An 11,739-nucleotide genomic window follows, 5' to 3' on the forward strand; every position below is an offset into this window, starting at 1 on the left:
TTTTGGGCAGTCCGACAACGTCTACTTCTTTTCGACGCTACAAAGCTATACCGACCAAAAGGTATAATTCAATTGTAATTATTCATCAACGGGAAGGAGAGTTCTAGAAAGGGAGATCTCTCTTAAGGCCCTGTACGTATGATTGTACACAAAGACGTACATAGATTTTGCTAAGGCAAGGCTTACATAGGTGACAACTTGCAAGATAGTGTTACGGTACAAAGTACAAACTATCTACAATAGATGATTTCTTGTACAGATACAAGGAAAGACGGAAGTGTGGCTCAATAACTTAGCTCAATAAAATGCATCTTCTCACAGTTACGAGGGCATGTAACGACAACAAACTTTCAACGGTCTTCTCGCCCTCATAACATATTTTGCAATTTGTATGGATAAACAAAAAAAAATAATGTATAACTATCATTATTGTGTGTATTATAACAAAGACAATGTGATCGTTATATGTATATCGGAAAATTTTCTATAATGGTTATATCACTCCCTAAGAAAAACACGGGATTAATGTAATACGGGAACGTGCGTGAGTAAAACTGCAGAATGAATGACAAACGGAACAGAGGCGCCGTTACCTGTCAGTCAAGTCATACGGATTCAAGGCTATGACTACGGACGATTTTCGAGGGCGGGACGTCTATAGTTAAAATAAATCGAGCTATTTAAATATGAGGGCAGATCCAAAAGGGCTGAGCCCTTATGTAACCATGTTCTTGACTTTTCCCCTCACTGTTGTTTCAAAGCTAGGCCTGAAGCTGTTCTAACAAGCCGTTCCAATACGTACGAGGCTGATATGAGCTACGCTTCTCTACATTTGATTGAGGTTAGTACGCCATTTGAAGGCAAGACAAGAATTGCTTCACATGGCTTCTGCTCAGAATGAATAATTACAATTTTTTCACTGTACGTCTTCCCACTAACGTTTATCAGGCCAAAATTACAATAACTATATTTCTGTGATAAAAAAGAATTTAGAACCTATACGGAATTGTTAAAGAATGCTGAAAAGTGCTGTCAGGTAGTGTCTCATTTTATGATAGGCTTTCTTTTGCTAAAAATACTCAGTAAGAGCAGCAGATATATTAATCTATTTTCGCACTGGTTACGAGTTACATCTTTTACAACAGCTGCATTTCATTTCTTAAGCGCTCTGCATCCGATACCGATATCTGAAAATAACACAACGACGATCATGGCGCTGCTGTCCGTAGTCAAATTAGCGGGCATTCAAGAATCATCGGATAACTACACCAATATAAAAATTGGTAGATGATTACACAAGTGTGATTAAAAACATATTTTACAATAATTTACTGTCAAGTATAATCTGAAAAGACAGTTTCGGTATTACTAGTATTTTCACAGTTGTATGTCAACAAGTTTTACGTTATTTTACAATTACGAGCAATCAGGATCCTAACTTTAGCGCGTCAAAAAAGGAGGACACGTTTTATGATCACCATGTCATTGTTCTAAACTCCTCTATGAAACCAGGTGGCGCCGTTGGCGTCGCTTCGGCATCATTAAACAATAACAATTTGAGGCAATCTCTAGTCGTCTTAAAGCTAGTGCACAAAATATCCAACACCGTTCTTAATAATTCTAATACAAGTAAAGCCTTCGTATATGAATCTACTAAGTTTGCCGGACAAATCGAGAGCATACGCGTACTCACGTATGAAGATTGTGACACCAAAGTGACTATTATAGTTAAGCTAAAACGAAGTAGCCAAATTAGGCCAAGACACCTTCATCAAGGCCGTTCTGCGAAGGAAGTCCGGCATGAGAAGAAATCCCTTATGATGTGAAAGATAGCCCCTGATCTTTTCGTTAGCAAACGCCTTTTCAGTGACTCCTGCACGAACAGCGCAATCTATAGTGTGGTAGTTTACCCTGTTTGCCAGCCGCAAACTATTTACGGACGTAAAGATGTACCCCCAAGAGTATTTCGAGTTGGCGCATCCAGTTCAAATTTCCTTTCGCATTTTTCACTTTTAGTTGAATAACATCAGCCCTTACAGCATATAGAGTATATGATATTACTTTACGAATGCTATTTACTAAAGCGTTCGGTCAAAGATGCTATCGAATACTCTTGTCAGCTCCTAAGTCTAGTTGAATGACGCCAGCTCGTATATCTCTAAAAAAATCCTATAAGAATTTTTGAAGTCATCCAATTGAAAGAACAGATTTTCTGCCGAAGCAAATCTTGGGCGAACGTGGGGCGAAGCGCAAATATGGGGATGAATTTGTGAGGAGTCCATATATTGTTGCCGTTTCTAAACAAAACTCGAAGGTACCTATTTGACGGGAATATTGACATGTCTAACAACAATGCTTTTTAATCATATTGTTAAAATCGTCTAAGATGTCGCACCCATTAACCGATAGATCTGTGTTTATACCGACATATAATGAACTGGCTCTTACCATATCTAAATTATTCAGTCGAATAATTCGCTTCAAAGCTGTATCCAGTAAAAGGCTGGCGTTAAAAGTAAGACCCACTGCTTCTTTTGCTAGGGGAACGTTTAAAACACAGGCCTCTACTAGTTACAGTATGCAACGGTTAATTTTCGATTACGACTTATATAACAATCATGCGCAAAAAATAGTGTTTTCTTTAAATAAAAATCTTAGGTCAACTTTTTCTATTCAAGACCATAACTCTACCAAAGCATTGCATTTTTTCCTACTGGTATAGCTTAGTTTTGCTCTAGTGTACGGTTCCGCAGGTATATAATACACTGAAATCTGAAATTGAACATATACTGATTTAACGATAGAAATCAAATAACAGGTTTTTACGACGCAATGTAACAAACATTTATAGATGTTGGTGATACAGTCATATAAAATCGCGAACTCTACGAGGTACGCATTGAACAATATTCGACTCCTTCTATAACGCCATACATTTCCAGGACCCCCATCTTTCTTTCAATAATAACATTCAAGTATTCACTACGTTATTAAATATAAAAAATTTTCGGTGGAGATGCACATGCAACCCCGTTCCAAATTATGCGATTTATTATATAAAGATCCGCACACTTCCGCGACGAATATGACCCCGTAATAAAAAAATTACGACGAGCCATGAAAACCTTGATCTTTTTTGAATTTCTGTCTTTCTACAATACTTCCGTAATGCCGAGACCCATCGTCTGTATGTATAATACCGATATGGTTGTCAATTTTGATTGAAGCTACGATGGGTCTGTTGGGCAGTAATACTGAATATTTAGTTAACATTAATCTTTTATATTATTATTATACACTCCACGATGTGGTTATAACTTGTGCCGACTGCCGTATAGTAAACAAGTTTCTAAACCCTAGAAACATGTTATCAAGAATGGCTCAATTATGCTTGACATTAAAGGATAGCGCGAAGTCAGAATTACTTATGTAATTATGATATTTAAATAACATTCTGCGACAGCACTTTTTACGTAAAGATTCTGCCACAGGCCGCCGGAGTCGATACGAAAACATTTTCTTGGGTAGCCAGGCCTCGTGGCTTGTAGAAGTGTCTTTCAAGAGCAGCGACGATCAGTGGTACTTTCGATGCTGTCGCTAGAGTCACAGAACATCCCCCCCACCTGGAAAACAAATAAAGTATGATACTGGTAAAAGCAATACGACAAAGATACCTTCTTATAGTAATGATAATATCTCAAATCCAACCCTAATTAAGACTCACTTGCACGGTACAGAGGTCTCCATAAAAATATATTTAGGGGCTAGATACTAATCGGACTATGTTTTATTGAAGCTGTGCTCTAATTTACAGGCAAACTTGGCTAAAATTAGCAACTACGCAATAGTCAGATAGGCAAAACAGATAATTTCAGCTATTTAGTAACTAAATTCGGATAACCATGCTGCTTACCCCGCCCCGGTAAGCCTCGATCCAAGAGCTCCATTCTGAGAGCAGATTGCAACAAGCTTGTCGAGTAGAGGATGAGAGCACTCATAGAGGTCCCGACAGCTGGCATGACTTTGCGACATCAGCTCTCCCATACGGTTCACGTCACCAGCCTCGCAAACTCTGCAAATAGAAAATGTACAGTTTATAGTGCATTGCATGCCGACTGGGTGTGCAATCAACACATATGCATTGTCTTGTGCCGGGAATAGTAATTTCAGTTAGCGCACCGATTCACGTCTGCTGCTTGATTAAGGTACACGAACACGTTTTTATTTAATTTACTTTAAATTTCGTAGCGCAGCATAAACATTGGAACAGATTATCCGAAAATTCGTAAAAATTTTATACAACTTACTGTTTGAATTGATATACTCTGTGAGCTTCCTGATAGACGTGAAGAGCCCTGTTGTGAAGTTGAAAATTGGTAAGATTCATAGTTTTCTCTGACAATGCCCACAACTTAAACTCGTCCTTAGACATGCAGAATATGCTACAAAGTTCCTCCAGCGAATAGGGTTCAACATGAAGGATCTTCTGCACCAGCTCTGCACACTCCACCAGCGAAAGATTTAGGCATTTCTGGACATCGTATAACCGAACTCGCTTTTTCCATTCCTCACCACTCTCTTTTAAAATGAGCTAAAACACAGCAAAAAAAAAAAATAGTTAATGCATACATAAAATAGCAGATAAATGCTTGGCTAGAAACGGTACAGCGTCCACATAGGTGGACAGTTTAAACTTTTTTTTTTGTTTGTATTTGCGAGGCATGCCATTGTTTCAAAATCAGTCGCTTGTCCAGCTCGAATCAGCGATCAGTTCATATGAAAAATAGAAAATCGGGTGGAAAATGTTTACTTATAAATACATTGTAAAGCAATGGGTTAAACGAATCGTTTGTCTTATTTTCGTTTTAAACATGGAATAAATTTGAATAACGGCACATAAGTGCCCTCTTGGGACGGAAATTCAAACACTTTCTGATTGAACTATGATCACGAATGAGTCTCAAATGCAAAAGACTATTATGTAGAATGTAACGTTTTTACCTGAGCAGCTAATCTGCACTCGACCACTCGGGTATTATAATTCGAAGTGTTTCCCTTGTTGATCTCGACACGGCTATTGGCTACCACAAATACTGCAGTAGAGGGCAGTTGGACGGTTTGAGCTGTAAGCCTGGGCTCGAATTCGATGAGTTTTGCGGAGCCCTTTTCCGCTAGAAGGCAGATTGCTTGATCCATTCCTCCACCCTCGACCCCCACATAGCATTCACACTTCGCACATAATGATGCTAGCTCAGTGCGGGGAAGATCTTCTCTAATATAGCCGAAAAATGACCCGTTCCGAAAATTTCGTAATAGCAAAGGCGGATGGAAAAAACAATTTGGTTTGTTTAGAAAAGAACGCATCTCCTAACAATGAATCTCGACCACATTAAAATAGAATCTTTGGTAGAGAAAAGCTTAGTTTGCCTTGACCTAATCGCAGAGCAACATTCGCTTTAACCGGCACGCTCAATTAGATTAGCCAGCAAATTTTCATGTTTTTTTCAATTGGAGTATGCTATAGAAAAAAAAATAAGGATAGGGGACTTGCGTACAAAAATCATTGATTAAAATAGTACAGTTAGCCCCAGCAGACTTACCCGATTGCGTTCATTGTTGCCAAGGCAGCGGAACAAACCAAAGCACTGCTAGAACTTAGTCCCGCCGCTGGCGGCACAGAACCTTGAATCAAGAAACGAACGCCAGGAAACGGGGTCTTAGGAAATCGTTCCTGGATTATCTTAACCCCGCACAGGAAATAGTCGAACCAGCAAGGCAAAGATGAATTGATAGTTATGTCATTTAAAGAGCAGCTAAAATCGGGGTACCTTGATTCCATATTTTTCAATTCGATAGTCTGAAAAACATAACCATCAATGATTATGCACCACATGCATGATACACTAGAGCAAAAAGGCTGTTTCCGTTTGTAAATATTTCCTTTATCAAAATAAGCTAGTTATATTTGAATGCAACAAAACAAGAAATTAGCGAGCTGATATATAACAGTAGAACAGTCACTCAAATTACGAATAATATTAACTAAATAAAATGGAAGATTTTTCCAAACCGACAAAAATTAACATTGAAAGAGATACAGTTCCGTAAGGTTCAACTGGTCGTAGAACGTACATTCGAATCCGTTTTTTCCGCAGCCACGAGTATGTCCTGCTCGACAGCCATAGGGAAGACCCCATACCCGCAGTAATCTATGTGTTCGCCTAATGTTCAAGCGAAAGTTACAACAGACACCATGTGATTATGCAAGCTGCTTCTATTATATGAACTTAGAGTTAATGTTCTATGACTACTTTTTGCCTTCCCATTGAGCTGCCGCGACAGAAATTCAATAACTCCTCACCGATGATGTTGACTCGGCCTGGAGCGCGCACAACAAAGTCTGCCGGACCGCCGTACACCCGCTGAAACTCTTTGCGAAGGGTTTGAATACGCACGCTCTGTTTGTCGATACTGCAATTGGATAGAAAATCGGCCCTCATAGATAATCTCACGGTCAAAAAAAGTTCTAAAAAGTAAATCCATGTAACTTAGATTTTCTGTGTTGGACTAATCAACTTCCGGCTACCCTTAATCCTGCTGAGTTTAATTTAATGTAATCAATGAGCATAATAAAGACACAGATGTTCATGTGGTGGAAGCCGTTTTAGAGAGCAATGCGACCGATGTAAAAATTATCGAAAAGAGCTCGCAGAAGCGTCTTTGTGTGCCTAGACTCGATAGGGCGATACATGTTATGCAATCCGTACATAACTAACCCGCGCTCCTATAGCGTGATAAAACAGGATGGCACCTATTATACAATAATTACATGCATATATTTTTCTCAATACAATAATTACTCGATTGATTGCTCCTATCTCCGAGGAGCGATAACTAATACTACGTTAATTGTCGTCATTACCACCTGCTACTAACTTCTTATCAAGGTTATGTTAGCGGCATTTTAGCGCAGTAGGCCTAATGTCGGCAGCTGGGATCAGCGTCAGTTCACCTTCTGACTCAGTACGAAACGCCATCCACTTAATCGATTGCTCGTTGATTCAATGTCAACTTGAGCGAAATTAGCCCGTGCCCAGAAACAGTGTCTGTGCCGTCAGATTCAGCGGTCCCTCAGGCACAGTAGGTTGAATTCGCTGGCGTGCCGTTCTATGCTGACCTCTTTTTCGATGCTATCCGAAGTTTCTTCACCGTAGATGCATCGCCGCACGTACAGAGTCACGCGCCTCTGACTGATTTGTAATGCCGCAACGGCAGTAAAGAACTTTAGACTTCGTTTCTGTTTTTCCTCGTCAAGGAGTTAGGTACTCAGTGGTGCATTGCTAATCTACAGTCGATTCTGCCGCTTCGCACGGCGAACTGAGTATTTGCATCGACTACAGCGTTAGTTATTACCAGTGATGGAGTTTCTATGCTGGTGGAGCAACCTGGGAAGACTTCGATGAGGTAAGGAATATACGCATGATACGATAAATCATGCCGATAATGATGCTAGTTGTAAGTTACACTAATAACAAAATAAAGAGGATAACAATAAAAATAACAAACAGTAACAGATAAAGACGATCCAGTTTGTCAAAGATCTAAATAAGACAATTACTGGAAAGTGTTATAGGGTTTTAGAAAACGCTGTTCAGCTGTTTGTAACTGAGAACAATGAGTCGGAGGTTAATGCTAGAATTTATTGGCCTCGTATTGGCTGAGATTTAGAGTCATTCAGCTAGGAAAATAATCAATGCTTTTCCACACCTTAGCATTACAAACAGTTGCCAATATTTTTATTTTATTAGTCCTTTTCCCATATTGTGAAAGTAGCCGGAACTGTACACACATTTTAGATTTCACTTCAAATATCTACAATTTCAATTTTATTTCAATGTAAAATTTCCCTAAGTATTTTTTGAAGCTTTTTATTACGCTGAGGTTGTACCGTCTGACTGGCAGTCGTTGATCTTTATAACGGCTCGTTATATATATATATATACCGAAAATGTTAAGAAAGCTCGACGGACAAAGCTAACAATGATAAGGATGCACTTTTACGATGTAGTAGGTAATAGCATGAAAATAGAGTTAACGAAATAATCGTCATCTGCATTTTACTGTGGAACGGCAGTGAATGGGCGCGTCGGGCTTCAAGTGCCACTTTCCTTTGAAGCGACGCTGTGACCGGCTTACCTGGAGAGCCCGATAACCAATTTCCTGTTTCTGTAAATACATTTTATCGTATACTGGCATAACCAGTTCTCTTTGCTGTTTGATCGTTCCTTGTTGTGGCTTTTGTATCGTACGATAGTTTTGCCATATCGGCCATCTGTTCCTAAACTGTTCGAACGTCTAGTGACTAGTTATGCTTTACTTGTTTTTGCTAGAGTGTTTCCGTGATGCATTTTAAAAATTGCCAGTTAATGATAAAGGCTCCCCTCGCTCATCAACCGCGCTCAGAACAACCGCCCTACGCCCTACGACAACAATGAATAGCGTTGTTGACAGTTCAGTATTCCAGATGTTACACGTCCCGTAGGATATGTGACCATCTTGCGGTTAGTCGATTTACAGAACGTTGTCTTGTTCATGTGCGATGATACGTCTACCCCATATCAGCACGCAGAGCTCTGATATCTGCTTTTGTATTTATTATTAGATGACCTTAAACAAAGCTACCCGAACACTCGTCATTCGCGTCCGAAATCACTGTTGCTTCTCCACTACTACTAATGACTCGCGAGGACCATCGCCGTTTCCGTCGCTGATCAGCCACCGAATTGATAAAGCCTAATTTATTTCATTGTACATACGTATTATTAAGCAGAAGTTTCACCTCTCTTGCTGCAATAATCAGACGTTGGATGTATCATATCGAAGCAACACGAGGCTTATTAAATTTAGCACCGTCAACGACCTTGAAGAACTGGCAATGTCGAGGTTAGCCTTGACCGTTTTTAAATTTAGTCGGAGTTACTTTTACGATGTTTTGTCATACGTATCTTCGACTATCTATCGACAAGTTACAATATCTCGAATTGATGATAATAATAATAAACAACCACCTAAACCTGCGAGAATTTTGCCCATGTTCTACCGTCCTCAACAATGAGCTAGCGCAATTTACCCTTTATTAATAATGAAAAACAAACAATTATACCCAATAAACAATTATAAACTATATATAAAGTACAATAATACCCATAATACGTGCTACTTAGAATTATATAAATAAATACGCATTAACTGATTAATAATTAATACGCATTAATTAAATACGCACGGACTGTTCACCCCAGCTGACGGCGTTCAGAGATATTAATCTATCGGCAATGTAAAATTTCAATGCTTCTGAGAGTACCGTAACAGATCCTCTGATTATACAAGTACTACCGTTTGACGTTAATTTATGCGTCACCTCTTACCGGCATATAGATTTTGCATATAGAAGCGCATGAGCGTTAACTTCAGTTTCGTTATGTAACGCACTGCTTAAAAAATCGTATACGGTGGTATGTGCTTCATAACGAGTAAAGGCGTGTACACCTTTGCCGTGGCTTTACTTTTTTCGATTCAAACAGTCAATCGGTTGTCTTTTAGCAGGCACTAAAAATCCATGTACCGAAGTCTGAACAGCAAGCATAATCCATCTGTTCAACTATAAGAATACAACGCCGCAAAAACCGAAAAAAAAAAACCTATAACTACCCCGATAATTTTTATGTCGAAAGTCATCAGGTACCAACCTCATGTTGTTGTGATGAGAAAACTCCACACGATTTGTCTTTCTCTAGTCGTAGGAAAACACAATTCTACTGTAAAGCGCTTGCCTTCTGAGTGAACAGAGTTTTATGAACTTGAACACTCCTCGTTGAATTGTCACTCAAAACTGATTCAGTGGATTAGTTGATTGTAAACATATACGGGAATCTAGCGTCAAACGAGTATGGCCAAAAAAGGCGGCGATGCCGTCTCGATTGTGAAAGCTGTGATTACACCCATAGAATGGCTCTAAGGTGGAGAATAGAGAGATTTCGTTTAATAACATGCTAGAATATATCGAACGTATACCACTTTTTGCTGAACGTTTTCCAAACAGCCTCTAGCGACCGCTGTTGCCATAGCACTGACGGCATCGAGGGAGAGGCAATCCTTCAAAGCCGGCCACTGCAGTGCGATGTTCGTTTGTAAAAGATACGTCTTAGGTAAGCATTCGATTCTGCCAAGAGTAATTTACGGATGTTGGAAGGTGAGCATGTCCGTGCGCAAGGCTGCCTACCTTTCTGTATTGGGTCCTCTCCAGCGGTACGCCGTATTCGTGCCAATGCCTACAGGAAAGACATTCAAGAGCACCGCTTAAGGCGGCACTAGCCAAATGGTGTTGCAACCACAACGACAAAAACAAAAACGGCAGCACATGTCAGAAGGGCGGCCGCTCCGCTCTCGCGCTCCCAGTAGAGGCGGGAATCTGGTTCTTTTTAGATGGTAGGACCCTGTCGCATCCTATGCCGTATGCTTTCTTGGTGCAAATCGAACTCACTGTGAGTGCGCGAAAAATGACTATCCATATGACTAACAATATGTATGATAGATTGCAACAAGCCGGATAATAGACAGCAAATAGGTGCTAGCTTGAGCGTGATAAGCACTAATCTTTAGTCGACATGCTGCCTCTGCTCGATCAGGAGCCTAATCCTTTATAATCGGGTGCTAGATTTATGGAAACATAATAATTTCTGTTTATAGTAAAACGGCATTACATTGACACGCTTGGAGTATTTTGCTTACTTGAAACCACATCTTAGATATGATTTGGAAAACCTAATTGCTTTTACCAGTACAATAAAACTTCTCAAACGGGCTTTTAATTGTTTTTTAAATTTAACGCAGGAGAAGTCGGAGAAATTCAAACACTTTTTCTATCGTGTCAGGAAAAATAGTACAGTAATACATCCCAATAAGATTTAACTATTACTATTTATTATTGCATAATATTAAAAATTAACACGTTCATTTTCCGTAGTTCAACTGTGATCGCACTAAATAATTATTAATATTTTATAAACGAATGAATGCACAAAGGGGTGATCTGGGAGCAGATGATCTGATTTGAAGTTTTGAAATGCTCCTGAGTTTCCCTGTTGTTAACTCCAAACGTATACCCATATGACTAGAGTAAAGTCGTAAGGTATTAGCTTGTAATTTCGGCAAAACCTAGAGCAGTTTCATTGGATGTACTCTTAGGTTGGATGAGGACCTTATCGCGAGGCCAGTTACATTCAGTACGGAAGACCAATGAATCAGATTAATTTCTTAAAACCTAAACAATTTAGACTACAAGTATTAGCTAACGGTAAACTAATCCAACGGTTTGACTGTAATAAAGAATTAGATATTCTCTTTATGATATTTCGCAGTAACTTTAAGCTCTGATATTGGGTCGAACTATAATACACACACCAAGGCAGACAACCAAAATACCGTGTTGCATTACATGAAAAGGCTTTGTGAAATACATTTGTGTAGGATACTACGTAAAGTATTTTGAGCCATTCTAGGAAGCTAGTGGCTGGAAGTTCAAGAAAGTTCTTGAACGAGAAGTATTTTTTATACATTTTTATACCCCCCCCCCGCCAAACAACAATCGCTTGAAAAGCTTTACACTTAGTTGGCAGCGAATCGCCAGTTCCGTACACCCGTAGGTTTTTGCTCTCTCCATTTCTCTTTCTCTCTTGA

At 39.4% G+C, this 11,739-nt stretch overlaps 1 protein-coding gene across 4 annotated transcripts; it reads right to left on the reverse strand.

Annotated features, from left to right (window-relative positions):
• Window positions 1–1,305: 1,305 nt before the first annotated feature.
• Galk (N-acetylgalactosamine kinase) lies at window positions 1,306–10,814 on the reverse strand. Of its 4 annotated transcripts, none has more exons than XM_022850733.2 (8): window positions 10,283–10,814; window positions 6,362–6,471; window positions 6,133–6,221; window positions 5,601–5,857; window positions 5,002–5,272; window positions 4,308–4,591; window positions 3,914–4,072; window positions 1,306–3,623 (listed from the first exon to the last, which is right to left on the reverse strand). In XM_022850733.2, the coding sequence occupies exons 3-8, from the start codon at window positions 6,181–6,183 to the stop codon at window positions 3,470–3,472; spliced, it is 1,176 nt and encodes a 391-aa protein (XP_022706468.1). In that variant the 5' UTR covers window positions 6,184–6,221; window positions 6,362–6,471; window positions 10,283–10,814; the 3' UTR covers window positions 1,306–3,469. The 4 variants fall into 4 exon arrangements, with proteins under 4 accessions (XP_022706468.1, XP_022706466.1, XP_022706467.1 ...); XM_022850731.2 differs by lacking the exon at window positions 10,283–10,814 and adding an exon at window positions 10,075–10,253; XM_022850732.2 differs by lacking the exon at window positions 10,283–10,814 and adding an exon at window positions 9,750–10,217.
• Window positions 10,815–11,739: the final 925 nt, after the last annotated feature.

The sequence above is a fragment of the Varroa jacobsoni genome, unplaced genomic scaffold (assembly GCF_002532875.2).
Source record: "Varroa jacobsoni isolate VJ856 unplaced genomic scaffold, vjacob_1.0 scaffold_1478, whole genome shotgun sequence".
Taxonomy (NCBI): domain Eukaryota; kingdom Metazoa; phylum Arthropoda; class Arachnida; order Mesostigmata; family Varroidae; genus Varroa; species Varroa jacobsoni.

What these genes read in the sequence shown, in the direction of transcription:
- Galk (XM_022850731.2), bottom strand. Translation starts at nt 10,139, where the DNA reads ATGCCGTCAGTGCTATGGCAACAGCGGTCGCTAGAGGCTGTTTGGAAA. An exon ending in AAAACGTTCAGCAAAAAGTG is followed by an intron (nt 6,472 to 10,074) that starts GTATACGTTCGA and finishes ATCCAATTGCAG; the next exon opens with TATCGACAAACAGAGCGTGC. An exon ending in AGAGTATATCAATTCAAACA is followed by an intron (nt 4,073 to 4,307) that starts GTAAGTTGTATA and finishes TTCTATTTGCAG; the next exon opens with AGTTTGCGAGGCTGGTGACG.